General features: G+C 44.0%; 4 protein-coding genes across 4 annotated transcripts in view; 1 reads left to right on the forward strand and 3 right to left on the reverse strand.

Annotated features, from left to right (window-relative positions):
• ddx47 (DEAD (Asp-Glu-Ala-Asp) box polypeptide 47) overlaps positions 1-3,203 on the reverse strand; it is a 262,281-nt gene extending 259,078 nt beyond the window's left edge. Inside the window, exons 1-8 of the mRNA XM_084570181.1 lie at positions 3,064-3,203; positions 2,834-2,927; positions 2,285-2,473; positions 2,135-2,206; positions 1,929-2,047; positions 1,752-1,823; positions 438-554; positions 192-338 (exon numbers count right to left, since the gene is read on the reverse strand). Of these exons, the coding sequence (XP_084426307.1) occupies positions 192-338; positions 438-554; positions 1,752-1,823; positions 1,929-2,047; positions 2,135-2,206; positions 2,285-2,473; positions 2,834-2,927; positions 3,064-3,195 (942 nt within the window). The 5' untranslated portion in view covers positions 3,196-3,203. The remainder of the gene's footprint in view (positions 1-191; positions 339-437; positions 555-1,751; positions 1,824-1,928; positions 2,048-2,134; positions 2,207-2,284; positions 2,474-2,833; positions 2,928-3,063) is intronic.
• A 257-nt stretch (positions 3,204-3,460) lies between these two features.
• wbp11 (WW domain binding protein 11) lies at positions 3,461-8,806 on the reverse strand. Its single transcript, XM_084570481.1, has 11 exons — positions 8,619-8,806; positions 7,987-8,073; positions 7,847-7,878; positions 7,647-7,740; positions 7,164-7,360; positions 6,785-6,918; positions 5,913-6,076; positions 5,591-5,821; positions 5,042-5,449; positions 4,756-4,941; positions 3,461-4,610 (listed from the first exon to the last, which is right to left on the reverse strand). Exons 2-11 carry the CDS (start codon positions 8,048-8,050, stop codon positions 3,934-3,936), a joined length of 2,187 nt encoding a protein of 728 aa, XP_084426607.1. The 5' UTR covers positions 8,051-8,073; positions 8,619-8,806; the 3' UTR covers positions 3,461-3,933.
• A 2,402-nt stretch (positions 8,807-11,208) lies between these two features.
• Positions 11,209-13,103, reverse strand: LOC311506021 (pleckstrin homology domain-containing family F member 1-like). Its single transcript, XM_084569886.1, has 2 exons — positions 12,798-13,103; positions 11,209-12,309 (listed from the first exon to the last, which is right to left on the reverse strand). Exons 1-2 carry the CDS (start codon positions 13,039-13,041, stop codon positions 11,822-11,824), a joined length of 732 nt encoding a protein of 243 aa, XP_084426012.1. The 5' UTR covers positions 13,042-13,103; the 3' UTR covers positions 11,209-11,821.
• Positions 13,104-19,421: 6,318 nt separating this feature from the next.
• Positions 19,422-21,637, forward strand: LOC311506437 (pleckstrin homology domain-containing family F member 2-like). Its single transcript, XM_084570387.1, has 2 exons — positions 19,422-20,255; positions 20,717-21,637. The coding sequence occupies exons 1-2, from the start codon at positions 20,009-20,011 to the stop codon at positions 21,286-21,288; spliced, it is 819 nt and encodes a 272-aa protein (XP_084426513.1). The 5' UTR covers positions 19,422-20,008; the 3' UTR covers positions 21,289-21,637.
• The last annotated feature ends 294 nt before the right edge of the window (positions 21,638-21,931 follow it).

The following is a 21,931-nucleotide window of genomic DNA, read 5'->3' on the forward strand; positions in this document are numbered from 1 at the left end:
AAAAATGTCGTTGAGCATCATTCTTATTTTTCCGATTACAGCTTGCTTTGAGTTTCCAGGAGGGTACAGAGTACAAAGCACCAGCAAAGTTTTTATCAAAATTATAAATGCTTTTGCAACAATAAGTCCTTAAACATTATAATTTAATCTAAAACATTACTAGAAATGCTTGAGAAGTGAAAACAGCCTACCTGACTCATCTGTCCATGAAGAGGGATCGCAGTGATGCCAAGGTTCCTTAACAACAGCGCCACCCGCTGGGCGTTGTTGCATGTGCTGCAGAAAATGATGAAGGAGTTGCCGGCCAGCTCGTTCAGGATGGACACCAGGTAGCAGTCCTGCAAACGGAAGCAAATTAAAAATCGTCACAGTCCGCCGTGGTGACTCTGGGAGACGGGCGACTCGCAGCCTCTGCAGCTCTGAGACGTTGCTCTCACCTTGTACTTGGACGGTATGAAGACATAGTACTGCTGCAGCTTGTCTACCGTGGTGTATTTGGTGGAGACGGCGCACTTCACAGGATCCTTCAGAGCTGCTCTCTGCAGCTTCTGGACCTGTTCACGAACGAATCAGGGCAAGGAAACAAAACTTAAAGCTTGGTTTGCACACTGGCGTCGCATCAACTCACAGCCTATGCAACAGCAATTGTGAAGCATTTATAGTTGCGTCGCAACCATAACGCCGGCAGCAGGTGGGATTTCTACGTTGCTGTGTTGAGTTTACCTCACAAACTTCAGAATACGGCGTCTGGAACTCAGCAAATCATGTCAGAGTTGGAGCTAATAGCTAACTGAGCAATTCCTCAACTGAGTAGTTTGTTTTGCAGTGCGACTATGTGTTACCAATGGACCAATACAACTACTTTGGACTTACTGATGCAGCTTTGCAAGAGTGCGCACTCTTGAGAGTTGTACGTAAACCTTGTTTTCTACGTGTAGACGCCATAGCCACGCTGACAGCCCAGACCTTAGCGCCATAGCCTGAAGTGCACCTCCCCGCAGCGACGCAGGCTGCAAGCGCTGTGATTGGTCCGCTTGGTAGCAGCATGTTTACGCTTTAGTATTTCCAGCTCCTTCTCCATCTCCGCAATTATTGAAATTGACTGTTTTCGATCAATAACGATGGAACACATGGAGGAAAGGTTAACTGAGGAGGTTCGGAGATGCAAACATTTGTACGACTCGTCTTCGGTGAAATTTTGGCAAATTTTTCAGTCGCTGCTGTTGAAAGTGAAGCAGGAAGTGGAAACAAACTGAACACGACTGGCAAAAAAATGACACAGCTTCGACTAGTGTTTACGTTGGTTTACGTTGTTCCAGACTGAACCAGACTGACGAGCGCACAAGTATAAATGGCGTAGGCGTGGGTTAAGGCGTCTATGTCCCGTAGTACCTTAAAAGAGCGTAAAGACATAGACCCCAGTGGTGTATTACTACTATAGCACCAACATATTACTTTTCCTAATAACTTACAGAGCAAAGCAGGACTAGAAACACCATGATGCACATGCTGTGTCAGCAGGGCGTCCATCGGCGTCCTCTTCTGGGTATTTTCCAACACAAATGTCCACTCAGTCATACACCCTGACCTGCAGTCCTCCTAATTGTACTCGTTTGGCTGCCTGAGCTTTGCATCTTGTATATGAACACTCAGCCATTGGTGCTGTAGAGCTTAGTCTGAAGAGCTAGCTAAGTTAGAGGGTGAAGGCCTTTAATTAACAACCTCCTAAGTACTGATAAGCGTCTTCCTACCTTTTTGGTCATGGTGGCAGAGAACAGGAAGGTGCGTCTATCTCTGGGAATCACCTTCAAGATTTTGTCCACCTGGTACGAAGGAATACAAGAGTAACACGTTTATATCGACGAATGGGAAACGACTGAGCTCGGCGAGGGTTTGATTTCACTGCCGAACCGTTTATAACTTCCCACCTCTGTCTCAAAGTCCATGTTGAGGATTCTGTCGGCTTCGTCCATGATCAGGAACTTGAGAGCTCGCAGGGAGAAGCCCTTGGTGTTCTCCATGTGATCGATCAGCCGACCAGGCGTGGCTGTAAACGTTTGGGACACGCGCATTTATAAAAAATAAAATAATAGGACTGTTTGATGAAGCAGGACATGAAGTGGCGTGGTCTTACCGATAACGATGTGTGGTTTTTTAGCCAACACCAGGGACTGGGACATCATGTCGATTCCACCGACTATCACGGCTGCAACACAGACGAGTCATGAGCCCAGAGCCGCACAAAACCGAACATCTCACAGCCGACAAACAAAAGGACACGTACCACATTTGACGCCGATGCTGGAGCCCAGGGCCTCGAACTGCTCGGAGATCTGGAACGCCAACTCCCTGGTGGGGGTGAGAACGAGGGTGTGGAGCCTCTGGGGCGAGGCCAGCAGCGACTGGAGGATGGGGAGGGCGAAGGCGCCGGTCTTTCCCGAACCGGTCTCTGCGAGGCCGATAACGTCCTTCCCTGCAGTCGGAGGAGAAAGGACAAATAAAATTAGAAGTTGTTGGAGAATGAAGTGGCATTTCACTACCTCTGGTCGACAGTAGCTTGCATCAGACCCCACAGGAAAGCCTTCACTCCTCATGTGCATCCATTTACCTGCCTACAGGTCATCACACAGGTGCTACAATAACTAGATAATCTGTGTTATTATTTACAGAACCTGTCAGTGGTCATAAAGTATAAAAGTAAAAAATATAATATGACATATAATGGAGTATTTACACACTTTTATTTTAGTTTTTTGTAGGGTAAACACACGTGTTTGACAGAAAACAGAGCGGCCGTGAAGGCATCACCGAGGTATTTAATGTAGTTCCTCACCTTGCAGAGCCACTGGTATCGCTTCCACTTGAATCTTTGTCGGACTCTTCCATCCCAGCTGTTCACAAGCCTCGCACAGAACCTCGGTGACACCCTGTTAGAGGCAGACACCGAGTAGAGACGTTTATAACACGAGGAGAACGCTGTGTTTGTGTAAGCTAAAGCTCAGTTTAGCACAGCTAAGCTAGCTAAAACTGCACTTCCCGCTTCGCTCTCCGAGACAAACTCACCAGATCCTTGAAGCTCTTCACTGCCTCGTCGCCTTCGCCGCCATTATCGTGACTGTTATCATCATCACTACTCGAACCTGCGAGTGTTTCATCCTTGTTTGGCTTCACGCTCTCCGCGGAGTCGTCCGCCATGCTTCTCGTCCCCCAACGTGTCGTCAGCGTCGCACTGCGCAGATGCGGAAACGGCGAACCAAGTTGGTGCCGCAATGGATTTTGGGAATTGGTGTTGGAAATATTTAATTGCGTTTTTTGCCTGAATATAACGACACAAATTTAATACAAATATTACTTTGGGGTTTTTAAAAGGATAATTTACCAAATTAATTATTAATAAACTTAGGATATAGTTTAAATACATATAATTTTTGTCCTATATTAAACCACACTGAAACACGAGTTTAAAACATGTATTTATTTAGCTGCAGATCAAACAGTTTGACATGTATCTCGTCTTTTTCTACATCTTTGTTTTGATGTTTAGCAGGTCAACAATAAAATAACAACAAAAAGACTTTCTAAGGTCAAATGACAAACAGCTGACTGGAGGAAAACGCGGCTGTAAGGTAAAAAAAAAACGAAACAGAACATACTGGAGGACAGAAAGCACTTCTGTGCAGAGGATAGTGTTCATTATCATCTGTTGAAATAACCACTCTGAATGTTTCCGTTTTGGATTAGTCTTATAATCAAAGTCTTCACACATCAAACAATAGATCCAGATGAAATGCGGATGAGTCTGCAGAGACCAATGCTGATGGTGGAGAAGCATTTGACGGACTGAGAAAGAGAAACGGATCAGCTACCTCTATGACTCTGCACAGAACACACAGAACAAACGCACTCCTGTTGTTCCGAGTGAAAAACTGAGTCTTAGAGGAGTCCCTCCATCTCCCTCATAAAGGCTTCATACACCTGGTCTTTAGTCTTCATGTTGTTCTGAGACACAGCCCCCATCTGCGCCGGGTTGGTCAAGCCCATCGTTGTAGCCATTGCCTGCTGTTTCTGCCACTGGCCGACTCCCAGATTTTCATCACCCCTTCTTCCTCCAACACCCCCCCCTCCTTTCTCCAGGGGCCCAGGTGCCGCCCCTGGCATCGCTCCGCTCTTGTCCCTGCGTACCCTCAGCGCCGTGGGCACAAAGCGGGTGACCTCCGCCTTGGGATTGATAATTTGAGGTTTGGCAGAGATGGTGGCTCCGCCGGAGCCGGGGCCTGCTGCCAGGCCGCCTCCAGCCGCCGCGACGGACGTGATGTTGGCGCGCTTTTCGATGGTGGCCGCGTGGTGGTGGCCCGGGGGATTGTTGCCAACGGAGGCGGCGGCCGTGCCGGGGGGAGGGGGCATCTGCATGACGCCCGGTCGCATGGGCATGGAAGGAGGTGGCATGTTGTTCTGTGAACCGTCCTGGCCTGCTCCTGAGCCTTTCTGCCGCTGGACGATGTTGGGGGGAGCGCTGAGCACGTTGGAGTTGAGAGGTGGGGGGAAGAGGGAGAGTGGTGGGGCAAGGGGACGAGGGGGCCCTCCTGCTCTTGGAGGCGGAGGCGGCATACCTGCGGAGAGTCACGAGTTAGAAATGTAAGCAACGCTGCCTGCTTTTTACTGCCTTAGTTTGGTATTTTAAGTCAAACATTCACAGATACATCCACAACATACAGGACATTATTATTTGATTTAAAGTAAAACACATATGCCTACCTGGTGGTGCTGGGGGTGGTAGTCTGGGAGGGGGACCGCGTGGTGGAGGGCCTGGTGGGAGGCCAGGAGGGGGGCCTGGTGGAGGGCCAGGTGGTCGACCTGGTGGCGGGCCAGGAGGAAGCAGACGAGGCATGGGACCGCGGATTCCTCCAGGCATCCCAGGAGGCCTCAAGAAAGGAGGAGCACCTAAACAAAACAGAACACATCATCTCAATGGTGCACAGCTCACACATGTACACATACTGAAAGTTAATCTAGTGTTAAGCTGATAAACGTTGTCACTAACCTGGTGGGGGTCCAGGAGGTGGGCCGGAGGGTGGACCGGGAGGCCTCATTGGAGGAGCCGGGGGCGGACCCAGAGGTGGAGGCCCGGTCATTGGCGGACCCTGCAAGTGTGGAGGCCCCTGCTGTCCCACAGGCCCAGCAGGAGGGGGCAGACGCTGGTTGGGCATAAGGTGGGGCTGGCTGTCCCCTGGCGGGCCCCTGTCCTCGATGTCGGAGCTGTCCGATTCGTCTGTGTATTCCTCCTCTACCTCTTCTTCTTCCTCCTCTTCAGGAACTGACTGACCTGCCATCCTTAACATCATGGCCTGCAGAGGTGTAATGGCCTTGGTCTTCTTCACCACCCTCTTCTTCTTCCTCTTTCCTTCGCGGGGTGCTTCTGCAGCCATGTCCGCGAAACGTACACTGCGACCTGGAGCAGGCAGACATTTACACAATCGAGGTTTTATTACTGCAAGAACCCAAAGTCTAACTGGAATCAGATGCATTTTTGCAACAACACACAAAGTTGACGCAACTTTAAGTGGAGAACATATTCTCCTGAAACACTCACCAGCATGTCTTTCATTCCTGTCCTCCTCTCTGTCCCTGTCATCATCCTGCCTGTCCATGCGCATTCTCTGGTCACCGTCTCCCACCTCGTCTCTCTCGTCCTCTCTGTCCTCCTCGGAGTCGCTGTCATCGTCGTCCACGTCATCCCGGTCCCTGTCGCTGTCGCTGTCGCTGCCCCGATCTCTTCCCAGATCCATCGCCAAGTCGTTTCCTATCCCGGGGATGGACGGCTCTGTTAAAAGGGCAAAAGACTGGAGTTGTCATCAAGAAAGGAAGTGAGGAGTCGCAAATGTGGTCATTAAAGGGGACGACCGGGACGTCACCTGTGTCCATGCCGTATGATCGTCTGGAAGGAATGCCGTAGAGTGCGAGGACCTGGGGAGGGGGCGGCCCAGGTGGGGGCCCTGGGGGCTTTTTCCCTGCAGGTAAGCGTGGGACACCTGGAACTGTTGCCATCAGCGGTCCAGACAATGACAGAGGTCCTTTGCTAAGAGACGCACAAAACAGACTTATCTCAGTGACACAGTAACACCACGTCATCATATACAGGGAAACCTTCGATCTACAAAAGGTTGGAGGGTTGTAGGGACGCATCATGGCAGTTGCTTTTGTCAATTTGACAGGTGCAAGGTTTATGTTCAATCCCAATTATGACGGGAGAATGACAGACATGCCGAAAACTTGTCATTTTCATAAAAGCCCAAACATGATTACACACGGGCAACAGAGAACAGACAAAACAACACAAGACAGCAGCATCCGGACTATTACACTGAGTTTGATCTGGTTCTTAGTTGGGGGTCAGTTGTTCTGTCCTTATGTTGTGTTTTAAACAACAAAAGACTCTTCTAGAAGATGCTAATGGTTAGCATGACATCAATACTTTTTAGTAGCTTTCAAGTATATTTCAACCTATAAAACTAAACAACACAGGTTTCTATTAACGTGATGTATAAGTAGTACATGCTAATTAATACCAGAATTAAATAAGATCTTTCCTAATTAGGTCTATGGTGCATTAATCTTAACTTTTCTGATGAATAATATCATTGATTGAAAGTTAAAGTTTGAACTGGTTCCTTCATTCATAGGTTTTATGTTAAAATATGATATGAGAAAATGTTTAATTGATGTTATCAAGATGATCAAGATGGATGGAAAGTTGCATTAGCAGCCCCAGAGTGCGGACCCCTACCCAAAAGTTGAGCTCTTCTTCAGTATGGAGGGAGGCTGAGCCCCTGGTAATGGGATGTCCTGGATGTGGATGTTGGATGGAGCGTGAGGCATATCTGGAAGAGGGATGCTGTCCACCTCCACTGACTCTGCATTCTGAAAACGAGAACGTACCACAAAAAGAGAATAAAGACAGAGACAACACAAAGACTAAATAATGCAACAAAATAACACAGTTGTGATGAGTTAAATTTAGCAGCTCCAAGCGAAACAATAAATACAATCTGGCTCTGATCAAATAAAATTGTAGCACCAGTGTGTCAAGATAAAAACTGCACAATTTCAGCCACTTTCAAGTACAGGAAACAAAACATGGATTCAAACACCGCTCACAAACACACCTTAACGGAGTCAAAATAAAGAGCCAGCTGCCCTCGTTTGGTCTCATAGTCCAGTTCCAGTTTGCGCAGCTCCTTGTAGGTCTCGGGGTTCTCCCTCTCGTACAGACGGACAATGCGTTCAAATGTCTCGCGTAACTTCTTCCTCTTGTCCCTCAACACCTTCTCATTCAGCAAGGGCTGCTGAACGGGGTTGAACTCTGTCGAGAGAGGAAAAGGATTTTGGATTATCGTATGCTTCACCGCTGACAAGATCCAAGATCCACCCTTTAGTAGCACATTCAAGTTTTTGATGCTCTTTTTTGAACAAGGGAGAGGATAGTAGAATGATTCACTATGACAGCTCTTCAGACTATGCTTGCTTTCCATTGTGTTACTGCACCTTTGTTCACTTCCTGATTTCCCAAACCACAAACGAACCGGGCTCAAAATGACAGAGAAAACTTGACAGCCCTAATTTAAACTCAACAAATTCAGCTGCCTCACCCATCTCATCCAGCTTCTCCATGTCTCTGATGATCTGTCTGGGGTCCTTCATCTTCAGCACCGCCGCTCTCACCATCATTCGCTGCTTCTTGTTCTAGCAGATTCGCAAATAAAGACAGTTTTTACCAACGAGACTTCACAGGTGTTGCACTCAAGACGAAAAGTAAAAGTGAGTCTTTTGTTTTAAAATCTTTAAGTACCTTTTTTAACTCCCTTTTCCTGGCCTCCTTTCCTGGAAAGAACAAACACACACTTGTTACAATTCTTATACATGACTTAACAATAGATTGATCATTATTGAGGTCAATGCCGGAGGATCTGTTTGACAGTCGGTACTTACTGGCCTGGTCGGTGGGGTTCATAAACTTCCCACTCTTGGTGGAGGAGGTTGAACGTCGCCCCATGGTTGCGGTGTCTCTCCTTCAACCTGCAAAGCAAAAAAAACACGGGTTTAATAAAATTAACGGTCCATGAATCTGGCTTACATCTGAATTACAGAAGCAATTAAATTATGTTTCTGGTAGCCGTTTCAAATCACCCCTGGGAGGTTAGCAGGTTCCCTTTAGATAACTGTACTACTGATGCTCACAGCTCACACACTGAATTAACACTTTAGTAACGTTATTGCTAGAACTGGAGCAATCTGGACATATAAAACCACACAAATAGACTATTTACTGAACGTTAACAGTTAGCTACTGTATGCTAACAAGTTATAAAGCTGACAGCCAACACATGATTTAAAAACTTATTAAGTCAATATAAAATAACCTGCTAAATGTAGCATAAACAAACTCCGGGATTTTTAAATAGCTAAGAAACACAATAAGGCATAAACTCACTGCGACACACATCTAAGTTTAAGCTCACCGGTCATGCAGCATTTGATTGGCTAGTTAGCTGTTAGCTAGCACTTGTAGCTAGGCCCGCGTTAGCACCGAAAGCTTCGCAAAAGGGCAAATTTAACTGTACCTTTTAATATAAGAAAACCGTGTAGAGCGCAGCGCTCTGTACACACGCCCCTCCGGGCACCGGGGGCCAAACAAAGCGTACTGTTCACGTCCTGCAAGAGAAACTCAAAACCTTTATGCACACAACGACTCAGCTAGCCGTCCGCCATGTTTACACTGCCGCGAGCGAGAGCGGAAAGGCGAAGGTGACGCCATCAAAACGAGCGACTAGTGAAACGTCACAAACAATCGACGGTTTTCAAGCTAAATTTGAATTAAATTAAAAAAATAAAAATAATTGGCGTGTTAATTTTAAATATTGGTTGATGAAACACAAATATTAACACATTTGTGAAACATATATTCGGTTATTTTTACATATTCTATATATTACGATGATGCAAAGTTTTGCAGTGGTTTCAGTTGCTATGTGCGTTGCTAGGCACAATGAAGTCCAACTGTCTGGACGTTTTATTTCCAAATTCATGTTAAATAAGTCCTGCAATAGTCTGGCGACCCGTCCAGGGTGTACCCCACCTCTCGCCTGATGACACTGTTACGTTGTCAAAACGTTTACATAATTTAACCTTTAGGTTACTGAACTAATGTCCTGCAGCGGACAGCAATGAATCCGTTGCATTACCCACTTTCTACCAGCAGGTGCCGCCACTGTGATTGTTGAATTGAATGCCGCTTTCTTTCCAGCTGCAAAGTCAATCACTGTCAATGTTTACAGCACCAGCAAGTTGAGTTACGAAGTTGCAAACAACGAATCAGGTGTATTTTCAGTCATATTAGTGAAGGAACATGTCAAAAAATGTGTGCCGTTTTTCACTCTGCATTTACTCACTTTGTTTGTTGAGTTAAAACGGCGCTAAATGCATTTTTGCTGGTTTTCCACAGCACAGGACAGTCTGTCCTACCAAGATACGTAGATTTAAGATGCAGCTGCAAGCAACAGCTCATTAAATTTAGCTATTTATATGTATTTTCTTCTCTTCGGATGTGTTTTTCGAGTATGAAGTAAGATAAGTTTTTGTGCAAGGGTGAGATGCAGCGCCTATAGACTTTTATTATAGCACTGAAAGTGTAGTGCAAACTGAATAGTGGTTCAAGCACACCTATTCTGGCTGACCGACTTTATTAAAAGAGAGAAAAATAACAGCATCAAAAGTAGGCCATTCTCCGATACTAGACCGCAAAGTTGAATGAAACAGTGATAAACAATGGTTTGTGTTATGGGGGGAATCTATTTCAAGGAGACACACAACATTTCCTTGTTCCTGGAGCTGAGAAGTAAAACCGGTTTGACTTGAGATGCTGAGAAATGACTCACACTGACAGGACTTGTTAAGAGATAACCCTTTGTTCACATGCAGAGCAGATAAGTGTCGTTCCGGTCCCACTGAACGCAAGCAGTGACTCTAAGTTTGAATGAAAACATGAAAAAACTCAGGAGCAGGTGCAGTTTGTTGGGTTACATCACTCAAGAAAAATACCCGGAGGGTTTTTTACAGTAAACCACGACGTCCTCCCTTCCCTGTTACCGAACAAGCCGTCCCTGACAGAGAATACCTTAATTGTTGCATTCAGCGTCCCCACCAACCACCTCATAATGTCACAGATCGAAACTGTCTGTGATTAGATAAGACTGTTCAACGCAAAGTTGGTAGCATAGCGTGCTAAGATAAATCACATTCCAACATTTTTTTTGTTTTAAAAATAAATACGGTTATGCACATGCAGCCCATTTAAAATTAGAATTCTGCAGCGATTGCAGAATACATAAAGCAAAATAGGTGACTGCATTAGTAATTGCCTCCTTAAAGCCAACATTTAGTGGATGCACCTTTGACTGCGATCACAGCACAGAGTCTGTGTGGACAGATCCTAACCAGGCTTGCACATCTGGACAATTTCACCCCGTTCTTTTGTGCAAAACGGCTCAAGCTCCGCGAGGTTGCATGTCAGTCTGACATGAACGGCCCTTTTCAAGTCCAGCCACAAATCGTCTTTTGGATCGAGGTCTGGGGTTTTTGTCTCGGCCGCTCCGAAAACATTCATCTTGTTGCCTATAAACCGTGCCTGCCTAGCTTTCTCTGTGTACTTCAGGTCATTGTCTGCGCTGGTAAACAAATTGAAGTTCAAGATGAAATTCTCACGCAAATGGAATCAGATTTTTCTTTGCATGTTGTGCAGTATTTTAATGTTTGTCATCTAGACTGATGGCCAAAAAGCTCCATTATGGTCTCATCAGACCAAAGAACCCTCTTCTAGTTGGACTTGGAGTCTCTCACGAACTCTAGATGAGATTTAATTTCTTTTTGGCGCCCTTCCATAAACCTTTGACAGGTTAAGACACTTGTGTAACAGTTCTTGTTTTCCAACCCTCCCCCATCTCAGCTGCTGAAGATTTTAACACCTTCAGGGTAGTCATATATGTGCCTGGAAGGCCTCCCTCACTATTCTCTGTAGTCGATATTTGTTTTCACATTGACAATAAAGGTTTTTTTTGGTAAACTCTTAATACTACACTGTAAAAAAATACTTTGTTGTATTTAACTGCAATTTATGATTATTTCCTCCATTGATTAAATGATTGTTTTGTTTTTAAGTTCTTCATATGTGCAGAAAGGAGTCGGATAGTGAAGTAAAATTATTTCCCACGTGCATTTAGTGAAGTAGAAGCAGAACGTGACATGACAAAACACCCAAGTACAATAAAAGTAGCTCATATTTATTGGAATTGAGGCAGAAAACATGAGATTGGTGCATCACCACTCATACGTGCATTCGTTACCTAACTTTAATGTTCACAGATATGACATAAAGATAATTCAGCAGCAAAAGAACAGGTTTTAAGTGCAAATACTTTTTTCCTACACATGTAAACAGAGACTGAAACACGGACGTCTGATTCTGATCATGTCTGACAAAGTAAAGATAATTTGTTGCTATGTATGGTGTAAAAAAGTGGAGGAAAATAACAACTGTCAATATGCACAAATAAAATACTGTTTACATTTACATTATTTACATTTAAAGACTTTGTCTATTCATTTATATCGCCCTTTAAGTAACAGAATCCAGTCCAGTCCTCTTTGTTATAATCCAGCTTATTGTTTGACTGCAGCATTCTTTAAACGGTCACTGGGGACCTGGTGGTAAGAAAACATATCGGCCTGTCCGTGCAGTCAGACAGCTCCTGGAAGTATAGGCCTTTACCTAGTCTTCATCACCGGAAGAAGCCACCTCCTCCTCCCCTGAACGATTTCCAGTGCTGTCTCCCCTCAGGCGAGACGCATCGTCTTCTTCTTCTTCCTCATCGTTCCTCATGTGGCACAGCGCGCAGACCCTCAGCGGTTTGGTCGGGTGGATGTGACCGATCACCGTCCGCTGCTTTGAGCACGAATTGCAGACGACGAAGCCGCACTTTCTGCAGTGGTGTCGACGGTTGGTCGTGGTGAACCTCCTGAGGCAGCGCATGCACTTGCAGGCAGCCTGATCGGGCATCCAGGTGACGGCAAATTCGTTGCAAGGTTGGAAGTTGCCACAGAGCTGCAGTCCGGACTGGCAGTTTTGGATGTGCTTCAACCAGGCCTGCTTCTCCTCATATGTAGCGGTGGACACAAAAAAGGACTTGAATGGTGTTCTGATCAGCCACTGGTGCTTGATCTCCTCACTGTCCTCCATGTCCTCCAGCTTGACGGACTCTGAAATGACAATGAAGATCACATATTAAATACTATGACCTTGCTCAGACCTAGTATTAACATGTGTCCTAGGTGATCTGATCCCGGGCTGACAGCTTGAAGTACAAGTGTGAATGCATCTGAGCACATTCTTTCAAAACAGTGAACACACAATAGTCACGTTGGGAAACCACCTACTCAGCCGACGTCCTTTGTCTACGCTGAGTCCTGTCTCATGCACTTTGTCAGAGAATTTCTTGTCTAAGATCAGTGAGCATAATAAACAACGTGACAACAAGGTGTTTGCAGCTAATTTAAGCTAGTTTCAGTCATTCAGATCTTCCCATTTCTGCACAAATTGCCGGCTAGTAGTTTTGTGCAGCATTCTTTCTCAGAGTTAAAGCACCTTGTGATCCACCAGTTTAAAATAACAGCTCTTTATCTACAAACCATAGTTTGTGTTTGACTGTTCGAGAGTTAACTCCAGGAGAGGCAGATGAGTTTCTCACCTAAAGGGATGATCTTCTGCTTTTTGTGCCAGCGGCCGTTCAGAACGAAGCTGCCGTACACCAGAACATCATTGAAGAGGAAAAAGGCTTTCGGCTCCCACTTCTTGCGACCCCGCTTCATCAGACGGCCCTCTCCTATCAGAATCCGACCGGGTTTGGACAAAAGGGTCCCTGAGGGACCGAATGAATTCTCCACTTCATGGATACGCTTAATGTTCTCCCGCTTAAACGTTACCCGATCCATTATGGTGACTGTGTGTCTGAGTGTGCTTCATGTGCGGTGCTTGAGGAGCAGTCTGACTACCTGCCCTCTGGGAGTCTTTAAAAAGCCTCCAGGTGACGTAGGTTGGTAGGTTGGTTTTTCCAAGGCTAAAGATAAACACGTTATACAAGGAACAAAAGAATGGGAGGAGCAGGATGGAAAATCTAGCCACTCTTATCAGTTTAAGAATTTTAAAGCCAGGTGTATTCATTCAAGTGCTAATTTTAGTTACTTATGTTCCATTACTGACAGTCTAGATTATGTGACGGCACAGAAGATGACAGCTTGTTATCAATAAAACTCAAAAAAAAAATATTCACGCCAATGAATGCCGCTGCTCCGTTTAACGAGTGTTTTCACTTTTGACAAATGTTGTTGCAAATACCTTTTAAAGGCATACGTTACGTTAAGGGCGCCATGCTTTAATACCAACAATAGGAACGTTGTAATGTCGATTAGCATATTAGCATATTAGCATTCGCTAATAAGTGCAAATAAAGTACTGGACACACACATAGTACTGGAGTACTGGACACACACATACGCCAGTCAGGCACAACATTATGACCACTGATAGGTGAAGTATTCAATTCAGTGTTCTGCTGGGAAACTTTTTGGACCTGGCATTCATTGGTGAGGTTTTTACTTACACATGTAGCACCCACCTAGACCAGACCAGGCACCGCTACCCCATAGAAATGACACTCCTTGATGGCAGCAGCCATCCCCAGCAGGATGCAGCCTGACACAGGCACACACACAAAAATGCTTTAGGAACAACTAAAAAAACATGAAGAACAGCACAAGGTGTTGACCTGGCCTCCAAATTCACTAGATCACAAATTGATCAAGTATCTGTGGGATGATCCACAGAGGCCCCTCCCCTCACTCCATAGGACCCAAAGGCCCCGACTAACAACATTCTGTTGCCAGACACCACAGGACACCCTCAGAAGGTCCATGTCCATTCTCTGATGAGTCACAACTGTTTTGGAGGCACAAGGGAGATCTACACAATATTAGGAAAGTGATCATAATGTTATGCCTGATCAGTGTAATTTGTGAAATGATCCATAAAGTATTAATATATCACGTGAGAATGCGGAGACAACATTTAATTAATGACACATAATAGGTGTTGGAATAGTGCCATGGAAGCTAGCAGGGGTGGAAACTAGCAGGGCAGGGCAGACTAACATGTAGGATGGATTTTCCGTTCTGGTTCTTTTCTGAGGAAAACTGTAAAATATAATCTGATCTAAAATAGTATGAAAGGGAATGAAATGATGTAGGCACAGTAGAGACAAAATAACCTGACCAACATGACCTAATGTCCCCCAAAATTTAAAAAAGATTTGCTTTTGACTTTTTGTCTTGTTTGGCATGTTTGATTTTTTTTTTCTGTGAACCTATAAATGGAATAAAGTCCTGTAATGTTGTTAAACTAGTTGAGTAGTTCGGGCTGGGACCACAAGTTTAAAAACAAACATGATTCATCACACTGCTATCTGGTGCCAAATCGTACTGCCACGCCACAAAACACCCTGTCAGTATGAAATATCCATCCCACCTTAAATACAAAAACTTGACCGGGCAACACCTCACTTACGGTTAGCAAATGGCAAAAAGTATGGGGAACTCCACTAAGCAGGGGAAAGATGTTTCTGCCCGTTAACCCTTCTGAAGAGGAAAAACCCTAAAAAGTGCCTGAAATGTGGACGATTGACCTGTAGGGAAATAAAGCTGTGTCAGTTTATTATTCAGATTAAAAGGACAATAAAATAGCTGTATTAATTACTTAATTAATTAAAAGATGACATCAACAATCAATTTTTGAGAAACACCCTTATTCACTTTATGAGTCCACGTGAACAGAGACCTCTTGTAGAGCTCAAAGAAAGTTAATATAATTTAGTTTGAATTGGCCAAAATGCTGATATACTTTTGCATTTCTTACGTTAAGTTCCCCCGCGCTTAAGTTGCTAAGCCCTGATGGCAAGACACCAACAGTTGCCTGGCAGCGGTGATCTTCATCAGTGGATGCTTCCCCCTTGTTCTCCTCTCAGCTACTCTTTCCAATGCCGTTTCCCTTCAGGTAAGACACATCTTCTTCTTCTTCTTCTTCTTCTTCTTCTTCATCATCATTCCTAAAATTGCTGTTTAGTTGGGTAGATGTGACCAATCACCATCTGTTGCTCGGATCTTGCAGCTGCAAAACTTCATGGGGTGCATCATCAAGACAGGCAATCAAGCTATTGTTTGGAGGCCCATGAAAAACAATGGCCGCAGATGGGGCTACAGTAATTGCACATTCAATCATTTGAGATGCCCCACCTCCCATTCTCTCTCCAAGACCCTTGTCTTTAATCACTTGCACATTGATGATGTCCATTTTCCGATACCTGCCGAAGACAAAGGAGTGTGACAACTAGGGGGCGTTCCTCGGGTAGAAATGTTTATGTCTCTCCATCCTCAGGGTCTTTCCTTTGCCATTACCGCTCGGGTGAGGACTGACCTTTTCTTGCAAGGAAATAAAACTTGTCAGCCGGCGGATGTCTCTATTTCATTATTCACCAACAGCAAATAGCAAAGAATTTAATCATTTTGGAGTAACCATCTACTTACCCTATGACAGGTACATCATTAGACTGGTTCATCCCGGGACCTAGGACTGTCCATGATCAGCGAGTTTGACAAACAATACAAAAGGAAGGTGTTAATTCAGTCATTCAAAACTTTCCATTTCTGCACAAATGGTCGCCCACTGAGACTGTTCTATACATCAGTGGAGTCTGTTTGGCAAGATATCATGAAGGTCAATGGATTAGCACACGTTAACTGTAGCTGTCATTCATTTATTTTTAGGAACGTGTCAGACATTTAAGAAAAACCTTCTCTCTTTAGTTAGTTTAACACCTTTAGATCCACCAGTTTAAAATCACTACTTTTAAGGACAGCCAGGTGAAACTTTCACCTAAAGGGATGACGAAACCACAACATAACTGCTGAGGAAAAAGGACACCAGGTGCCATTTCTTGCTCTACCACTTTTCTAGACGACCCTCTCCCATAGTAATCTGACCCGGCTAGGTCAAAGGTTGCCCCGGTGGACCAAATGCATTCTGTAGTTTCTGAAAAAGGCGATAGTTCTCTATGTCAAATGTCATCATCGTAACCAAGTGTCTGTTGCTTTAACAAGGTGTAAGGAACTGAGTGACTTTATTTATTAAAAAGCATCCTGGTGTTGCAGTTGCAGTGGGTATCGAGAGAAAACAGGTTATACAAGAAGTGAACGAATGAGAGGGGCTGGAAGCATCATCTTTTTCTTTGTTCACAAAGTTCACGGCACATTCAGATACAATTACCACCAGAAAAGGGAAGTCCTGATCAGATTACAGAAGCTAACCAGTCAAAAATCCAAACACTCAAACACCTGCTGCAAATGCCTTCACGTGTGTTTTACCTAGTTGTGTAAGAGTAAGTATTTAAATGCAGCACCTTTGCTATCAGTGTAATAGCCGGCTTCTTCCTTAAAGGGGAACTCCGGCGCAAAATGAACCTGGGGTTAATAACACATGTGTACCGAGTTCGACCGTTCTCTGTTATTTGTTTTCATGCATTTGTTTTGTTAGTCAAATGTGACCAGTTTTCTTGCAAACCGCTATTTAGCGTACAACGCTAGCCTTCGGGGCACACTTACACATAAAAAGAAATCGCTATTTCTATACCACTAACAAGGCTCACAATATCACCACACTTACACGGTAGCATAACTAGGGTCTCTACATGTAAACCGAAGCATTGAGAACTTTGCAAGTATACAGGCAGTTTATTAAAAAAGGAACACAGTACCGTTGGCGTCTGGCTCGCATATCCAGGCGGGCGCCATCTTGGGGAAAAAACAGTAGTTCCCCTTTAAAGGGAAACTACTGTTTTTTACAACCTGGACCTTATTTCTGGCATAAAATATAATCGTTTACTCACCCATATAACTCTTGTGTAATTTGTAGTCCTTCGGGAGATATTTAGATCTGCGTATATCCATATAGTGGGAGTGACTGGGGCACCGAAACGCAGCCTCAAAATAACGCGCGGCACTCAGTGATAACATCATCCAGGTCAGACACTTATCATCAGAGGTTGGTTGGTCAATCTACAGACCCCGGATGATGATAACAGGTAACTCTGGACTCAATGGGGAATAGCACTAGTGTATCACAACAAAATTTAAGCAGATAATGCGTTATTTAGAGGCTGCGTTTCGGTGCCCCAGTCACTCCAACTACATGGATATACGCAGATCTAAATATCTCCCAAACGACTTCAAATTACACAAAAGTTATATGGGCGAGTAAACAATCGTGTTTTATGCCAGAAATAAGGTCCAGGTTGTAAAAAACAGTAGCTCCCCTTTAAGCGCAGTTTATTCCTCTGCGGGACATAGACAACGTAATCTTTGCACGTGGCTCAAGTCGGTGTCAGCCATTTATACTTGTGCGCTCATCAGTGTGGCTCAAAAATAAAATAAAAACGCCACAGAAACACTAGTCAGCGCTGTTTCTTTTTTGCCAGTCGGGTTAATTTTTGTTTCTATTCTATCAAACAAGTGTTTGTATCCCGTACCTCCTCGGTTAACTTTTTTTAACCTGTTCCATCTTTATTGATCCAAAACAATCAATTCAAAAATTGCGGAGATGGAGAAGCAGCCAGAAATACTAAAGCAGAAACACGCTACTGTCAAGCCGACCAATCACAGCTCTTGTGGTCTGTGTTGCCATGACGCATGGTTACAAATAGTTACCGCATTTCTGGGTCAGGTTACGGTGTCTGCACAAAGTTGGCATGCTAACACGGAGCATAAAGGAATGTTAACTAGCTGATTTTTAGAGATGTTGATTTATCACCAATGTGTACGCAAACCTTTGTAATTTTGTACTGCTAGCAGTGCCAATACGGGTTAGACTATAAAGGAATACAAGGAAAAGGTATGAAACTATGAAGCCCCAAAAGGGACATAGACATTTATTTGAAAATAAACCCAAGTATTGGACACACTGAACATTTGTCGGATGATCGCCAACGTTTCAATTCACTGTCCGAGAATGAGGAAAAAACATTTTATGACGTCAGTAGGCGTTGGATTTTAACTGCCAGACTAACATGCAAAACAACAGAGATTTACTTTCAAGTAAGTCATTTAACCACTTTTCATATTTCTGTGGTGCACTGATCCGTTCCCTTTTATTCCGTGGGCTCATTGACAAAATAACTTCCTGCAATGTTAAAGCTTCATTTGACTTCATTAGTAACTGATTATATTTTGATCCATAACAAAATAACTTCCTGCAATGTTAAAGCTTCATTTGACTTCATTAGTAACTGATTATATTTTGATCCATGAAGCCTGATGTACTACAGGAAACAAACTAACCACAAATACAAAACCCTTTTCCATGTGAAAGAGCCAGAACAAAGCAAGCCAAAATGAAAATTGAAAAAAAAAATCCCTCGATTCAAAAGGCGGCGCTAACCAGAAATGGGTTAGTGTGATCATTCTTTGTTAGACAGGTTGAGTAGCTCAGAAAGCTCTGTGGATGGGGAACTCCACTGTTCACGGGAAAGATGTTTCTGAATGTTATCCCCGTCTGATGGCAAAAAACACTTGAAGTTGCCAGGGAAGTGAAGTAGACGATTGACGTGTAGTGAAATAAAACTTGGCCAAAGTATAAGCTGTACTTTCAAAACGTCATGGATGTGAATATGAAGTAAAGCGTTCCATTTAAAGGCTTGTATTTGTACGAAATGAAGCACCAGCTGCTAGTTATCTTAGATTTGATTAGACTGGAAAGACTTTATTGTCCCAATTTGGGCAATTTGTTTTGCAACCACAGACGACAACCAAATTCATACCATAAAACAAAACAGTACAGTGCAATACATAGAAACACAGAAAAAATAAATGACATCAGGTTAGTTATCGTGACCATATATGTAGCCTACAGTGCAACGACATACCTAAAGCTTATTTAGAAACCCTACCGCTGAGGGAAAAAATGATCTGAGATATCTGTTTGATTTGGCCCTCTTAAGGAAGGCATACCAGCAAAAGTCAAAACTCAGCATACAGAGGGTGATGTGGGTCGGCTAAGATGACCTTTGCCCTCTGAATGGCTCTTGCTTTATAAACATTGTCAAGCTGCTGTAGGCTAGCACCAGTGATTTTTACTCCCCAGTCGTTTTTATTAGGGATGCTAAGGTTCCCGTACCAGCAAATCACTGCAAACGTTAGGATTGACTTAATAAAGGATAAATAAAAGGTTTTTTAAAATCTGTCGACATTAAAAGCTTAGCGTACAGACATGACACAGGGGGAAATACCTAGCTTTGTTAGCATTGCTGCTTTTATTTTTTGTGTATTTTTAGTGTTCTGTCTAAAAACATGCTAATCAATGAGATTAGGCAGATTGTATTACCTTTGGACAGAGCTAAACTAAGGTAGCCAGTCGCTAGCTCTAGCTTCATATTTACTATAAAAAGCAAACAAGCTTTTCTCCAAAAATGTCAAACCTTCACATGAGGGAAAGTACTTATTAAAGCAGCGTTTACACATGCAAGGACTTAACTTAAACAAACTTTAAACTAACTAAAACATTTTTTCATTGTCTTCTATAACTTGATATAGTAGAAAGTGTCAACACTGAACTATCTGCAAATTGTATTCAGACAATATACTTTTCTTGGAATGTGACCATCTTTAAACTTCCCACAGTAAACAACTGAATACAGTAACTTCTGCTCCTTGCTCCTCCTACTCTTTCTTGAATAACAAGTTCAACTTGGAAATTCACACTACGTCACAGAGAGGCTCTTTTTAAAGCCTCCAGGATGAGAGATAGTCAGACACTGCAGATGCACACCTTTTCTCTCAAAGCACACTTGGTCAGGTCACCATGATGGATCGGGTAACGTTTAAGCGGGAGATCATTGAGCGTATCCATGAAGTGGAGAATTCATTCGGCCCCTCGGGGACCCCTTTGTCCAAGCCTGGTCGGATTCTGATGGGAGAGGGCCGTCTGATGAAGCGGGGTCGCAAGAAGTGGGAGCCGAAAGCCTTTTTCCTCTTCAATGATGTTCTGGTGTACGGCAGCTTCGTTCTGAACGGCCGCTGGCTCAAGAAGCAGAAGATCATCCCTTTAGGTGAGAAACTCATCTGCCTCTCCTGGAGTTAACTCTCGAACAGTCAGATGCAAACGCTGGTTTGTTGATAAGAGCTGTTATTTTAAACTGGTGGATCACAAGGTGCTTTAACTCTGAGAAAGAATGCTGCACAAAACTACTAGTCGGCAATTTGTGCAGAAATGGGAAGATCTGAATGGCTGAAATTAGCTTAAATTAGCTGTAAACACCATGTTGTCACGTTGTTTATTACGCTCACTGATCTTAGACAAGAAAGTGCAGGAGACAGGACTCAGCGTAGACAAAGGACGTCGACTGTTGTGTGTTCACAGTTCTAAAAGAATGTGCTCAGATGCATCTTGTGTGCGTTCCCACTTGTACTTCAAGCTGTCAGCCTGGGATCAGATCACCTAGGACACATGTTAGTACTTGGTCTGAGCAAAGTCATAGTATTTAATATGTGATCTTCATTGTTATTTCAGAGTCTGTCAAGCTGGAGGACATGGAGGACAGTGAGGAGATCAAGCACCAGTGGCTGATCAGAACACCATCCAAGTCCTTTTTTGTGTCCGCCGCTACATATGAGGAGAAGCAGGCCTGGATGAAGCACATCCAAAACTGCCGGTCCAGACTGCAGCTCTGTGGCAACTTCCAACCTGGCAAGAAATTTGCCGTCACCTGGCTGCCCGATCAGGCTGCCTGCAAGTGCATGCGCTGCCTCAGGAGGTTCACCACGACCATCCGTCGACACCACTGCAGAAAGTGTGGCTTCGTCGTCTGCAACTCGTGCTCCAAGCAGCGGACGGTGATCGGTCACATCCACCCGACCAAACCGCTGAGGGTCTGCGCACTGTGCCACATAAGGAATGAAAAAGAAGAGGAAGAAGAAGAAGAAGATGTGTGTCGCCAGAGGGGAGACAGCACTGGAAAGAGTTCAGGGGAGGAGGAGGTGGCTTCATCCAGTGATGAAGAAGATGTACAGGGCTATACTTCCAGGAGCTGTCTGACTGCACAGACAAGCCGATATGTTTTCCTTCCACCAGTTCACCTATAAATACCTCAAGACTGCTGCAGTCACGTTAAACAATAAGCTGTATTATAACAAAGAGGACTGGACTTGATTCTGTTATTTAAAAAAAAAGATAGAAGTTAATACTCTGTACGTTGAAACAATTTGGGTGAAGAAGCCGCAAATGACCTCAGAATCTGAATCAGAGGCTGTTAATATGTGATGAATTATTTGCATTTCATACCTGCTCTTATGCTGCTACTTTATCTATATATATTATATCTGTGAACATTAAAGTGCAGGTAATGAATCTGTGTTTGTTGTGATGATTTCAGTGCTGATGCACCGACCTCATGTCTTGATTCCAAAACATATGAGATGATTTTACTTTACTTGATTCTTCCCTTTTCACGCTGCTTTCTACTTCTACGCCACTACATCTGCTGTAAGCAACAGAGCTACATTTATCTGACACCGTGACCTTCTGCAAAAACACAACATAAATAGCCAACTGAGCAAGAAAAGAAGCTCCATGGACGGGGAACTCCACTGTGCAGGGAAAAGAGGTTTCTGAATGTTATCCCCGTCTGACGATGAAAAACATTTAAAGTTGCCAGTAAAGCGAAGTGGATGATTGACATGCAGTGAAAAAAAACTTAGCTAAAGCATAAACTGTGCTTTCAAACCG

Source organism: Chelon labrosus (assembly GCF_963514085.1).
Source record: "Chelon labrosus genome assembly, chromosome: 21".
Lineage (NCBI taxonomy): Eukaryota > Metazoa > Chordata > Actinopteri > Mugiliformes > Mugilidae > Chelon > Chelon labrosus.

What these genes read in the sequence shown, in the direction of transcription:
- wbp11 (XM_084570481.1), bottom strand. Translation starts at nt 8,050, where the DNA reads ATGGGGCGACGTTCAACCTCCTCCACCAAGAGTGGGAAGTTTATGAAC. An exon ending in GAACCCCACCGACCAGGCCA is followed by an intron (nt 7,879 to 7,986) that starts GTAAGTACCGAC and finishes TGTTCTTTCCAG; the next exon opens with GAAAGGAGGCCAGGAAAAGG. An exon ending in ACCTCCTGGACCCCCACCAG is followed by an intron (nt 4,942 to 5,041) that starts GTTAGTGACAAC and finishes TGTTTTGTTTAG; the next exon opens with GTGCTCCTCCTTTCTTGAGG.
- LOC311506021 (XM_084569886.1), bottom strand. Translation starts at nt 13,041, where the DNA reads ATGGATCGGGTAACGTTTAAGCGGGAGAACATTAAGCGTATCCATGAA. An exon ending in GCAGAAGATCATCCCTTTAG is followed by an intron (nt 12,310 to 12,797) that starts GTGAGAAACTCA and finishes TTGTCATTTCAG; the next exon opens with AGTCCGTCAAGCTGGAGGAC.
- LOC311506437 (XM_084570387.1), top strand. Translation starts at nt 20,009, where the DNA reads ATGATGGATCGGGTAACGTTTAAGCGGGAGATCATTGAGCGTATCCAT. An exon ending in GCAGAAGATCATCCCTTTAG is followed by an intron (nt 20,256 to 20,716) that starts GTGAGAAACTCA and finishes TTGTTATTTCAG; the next exon opens with AGTCTGTCAAGCTGGAGGAC.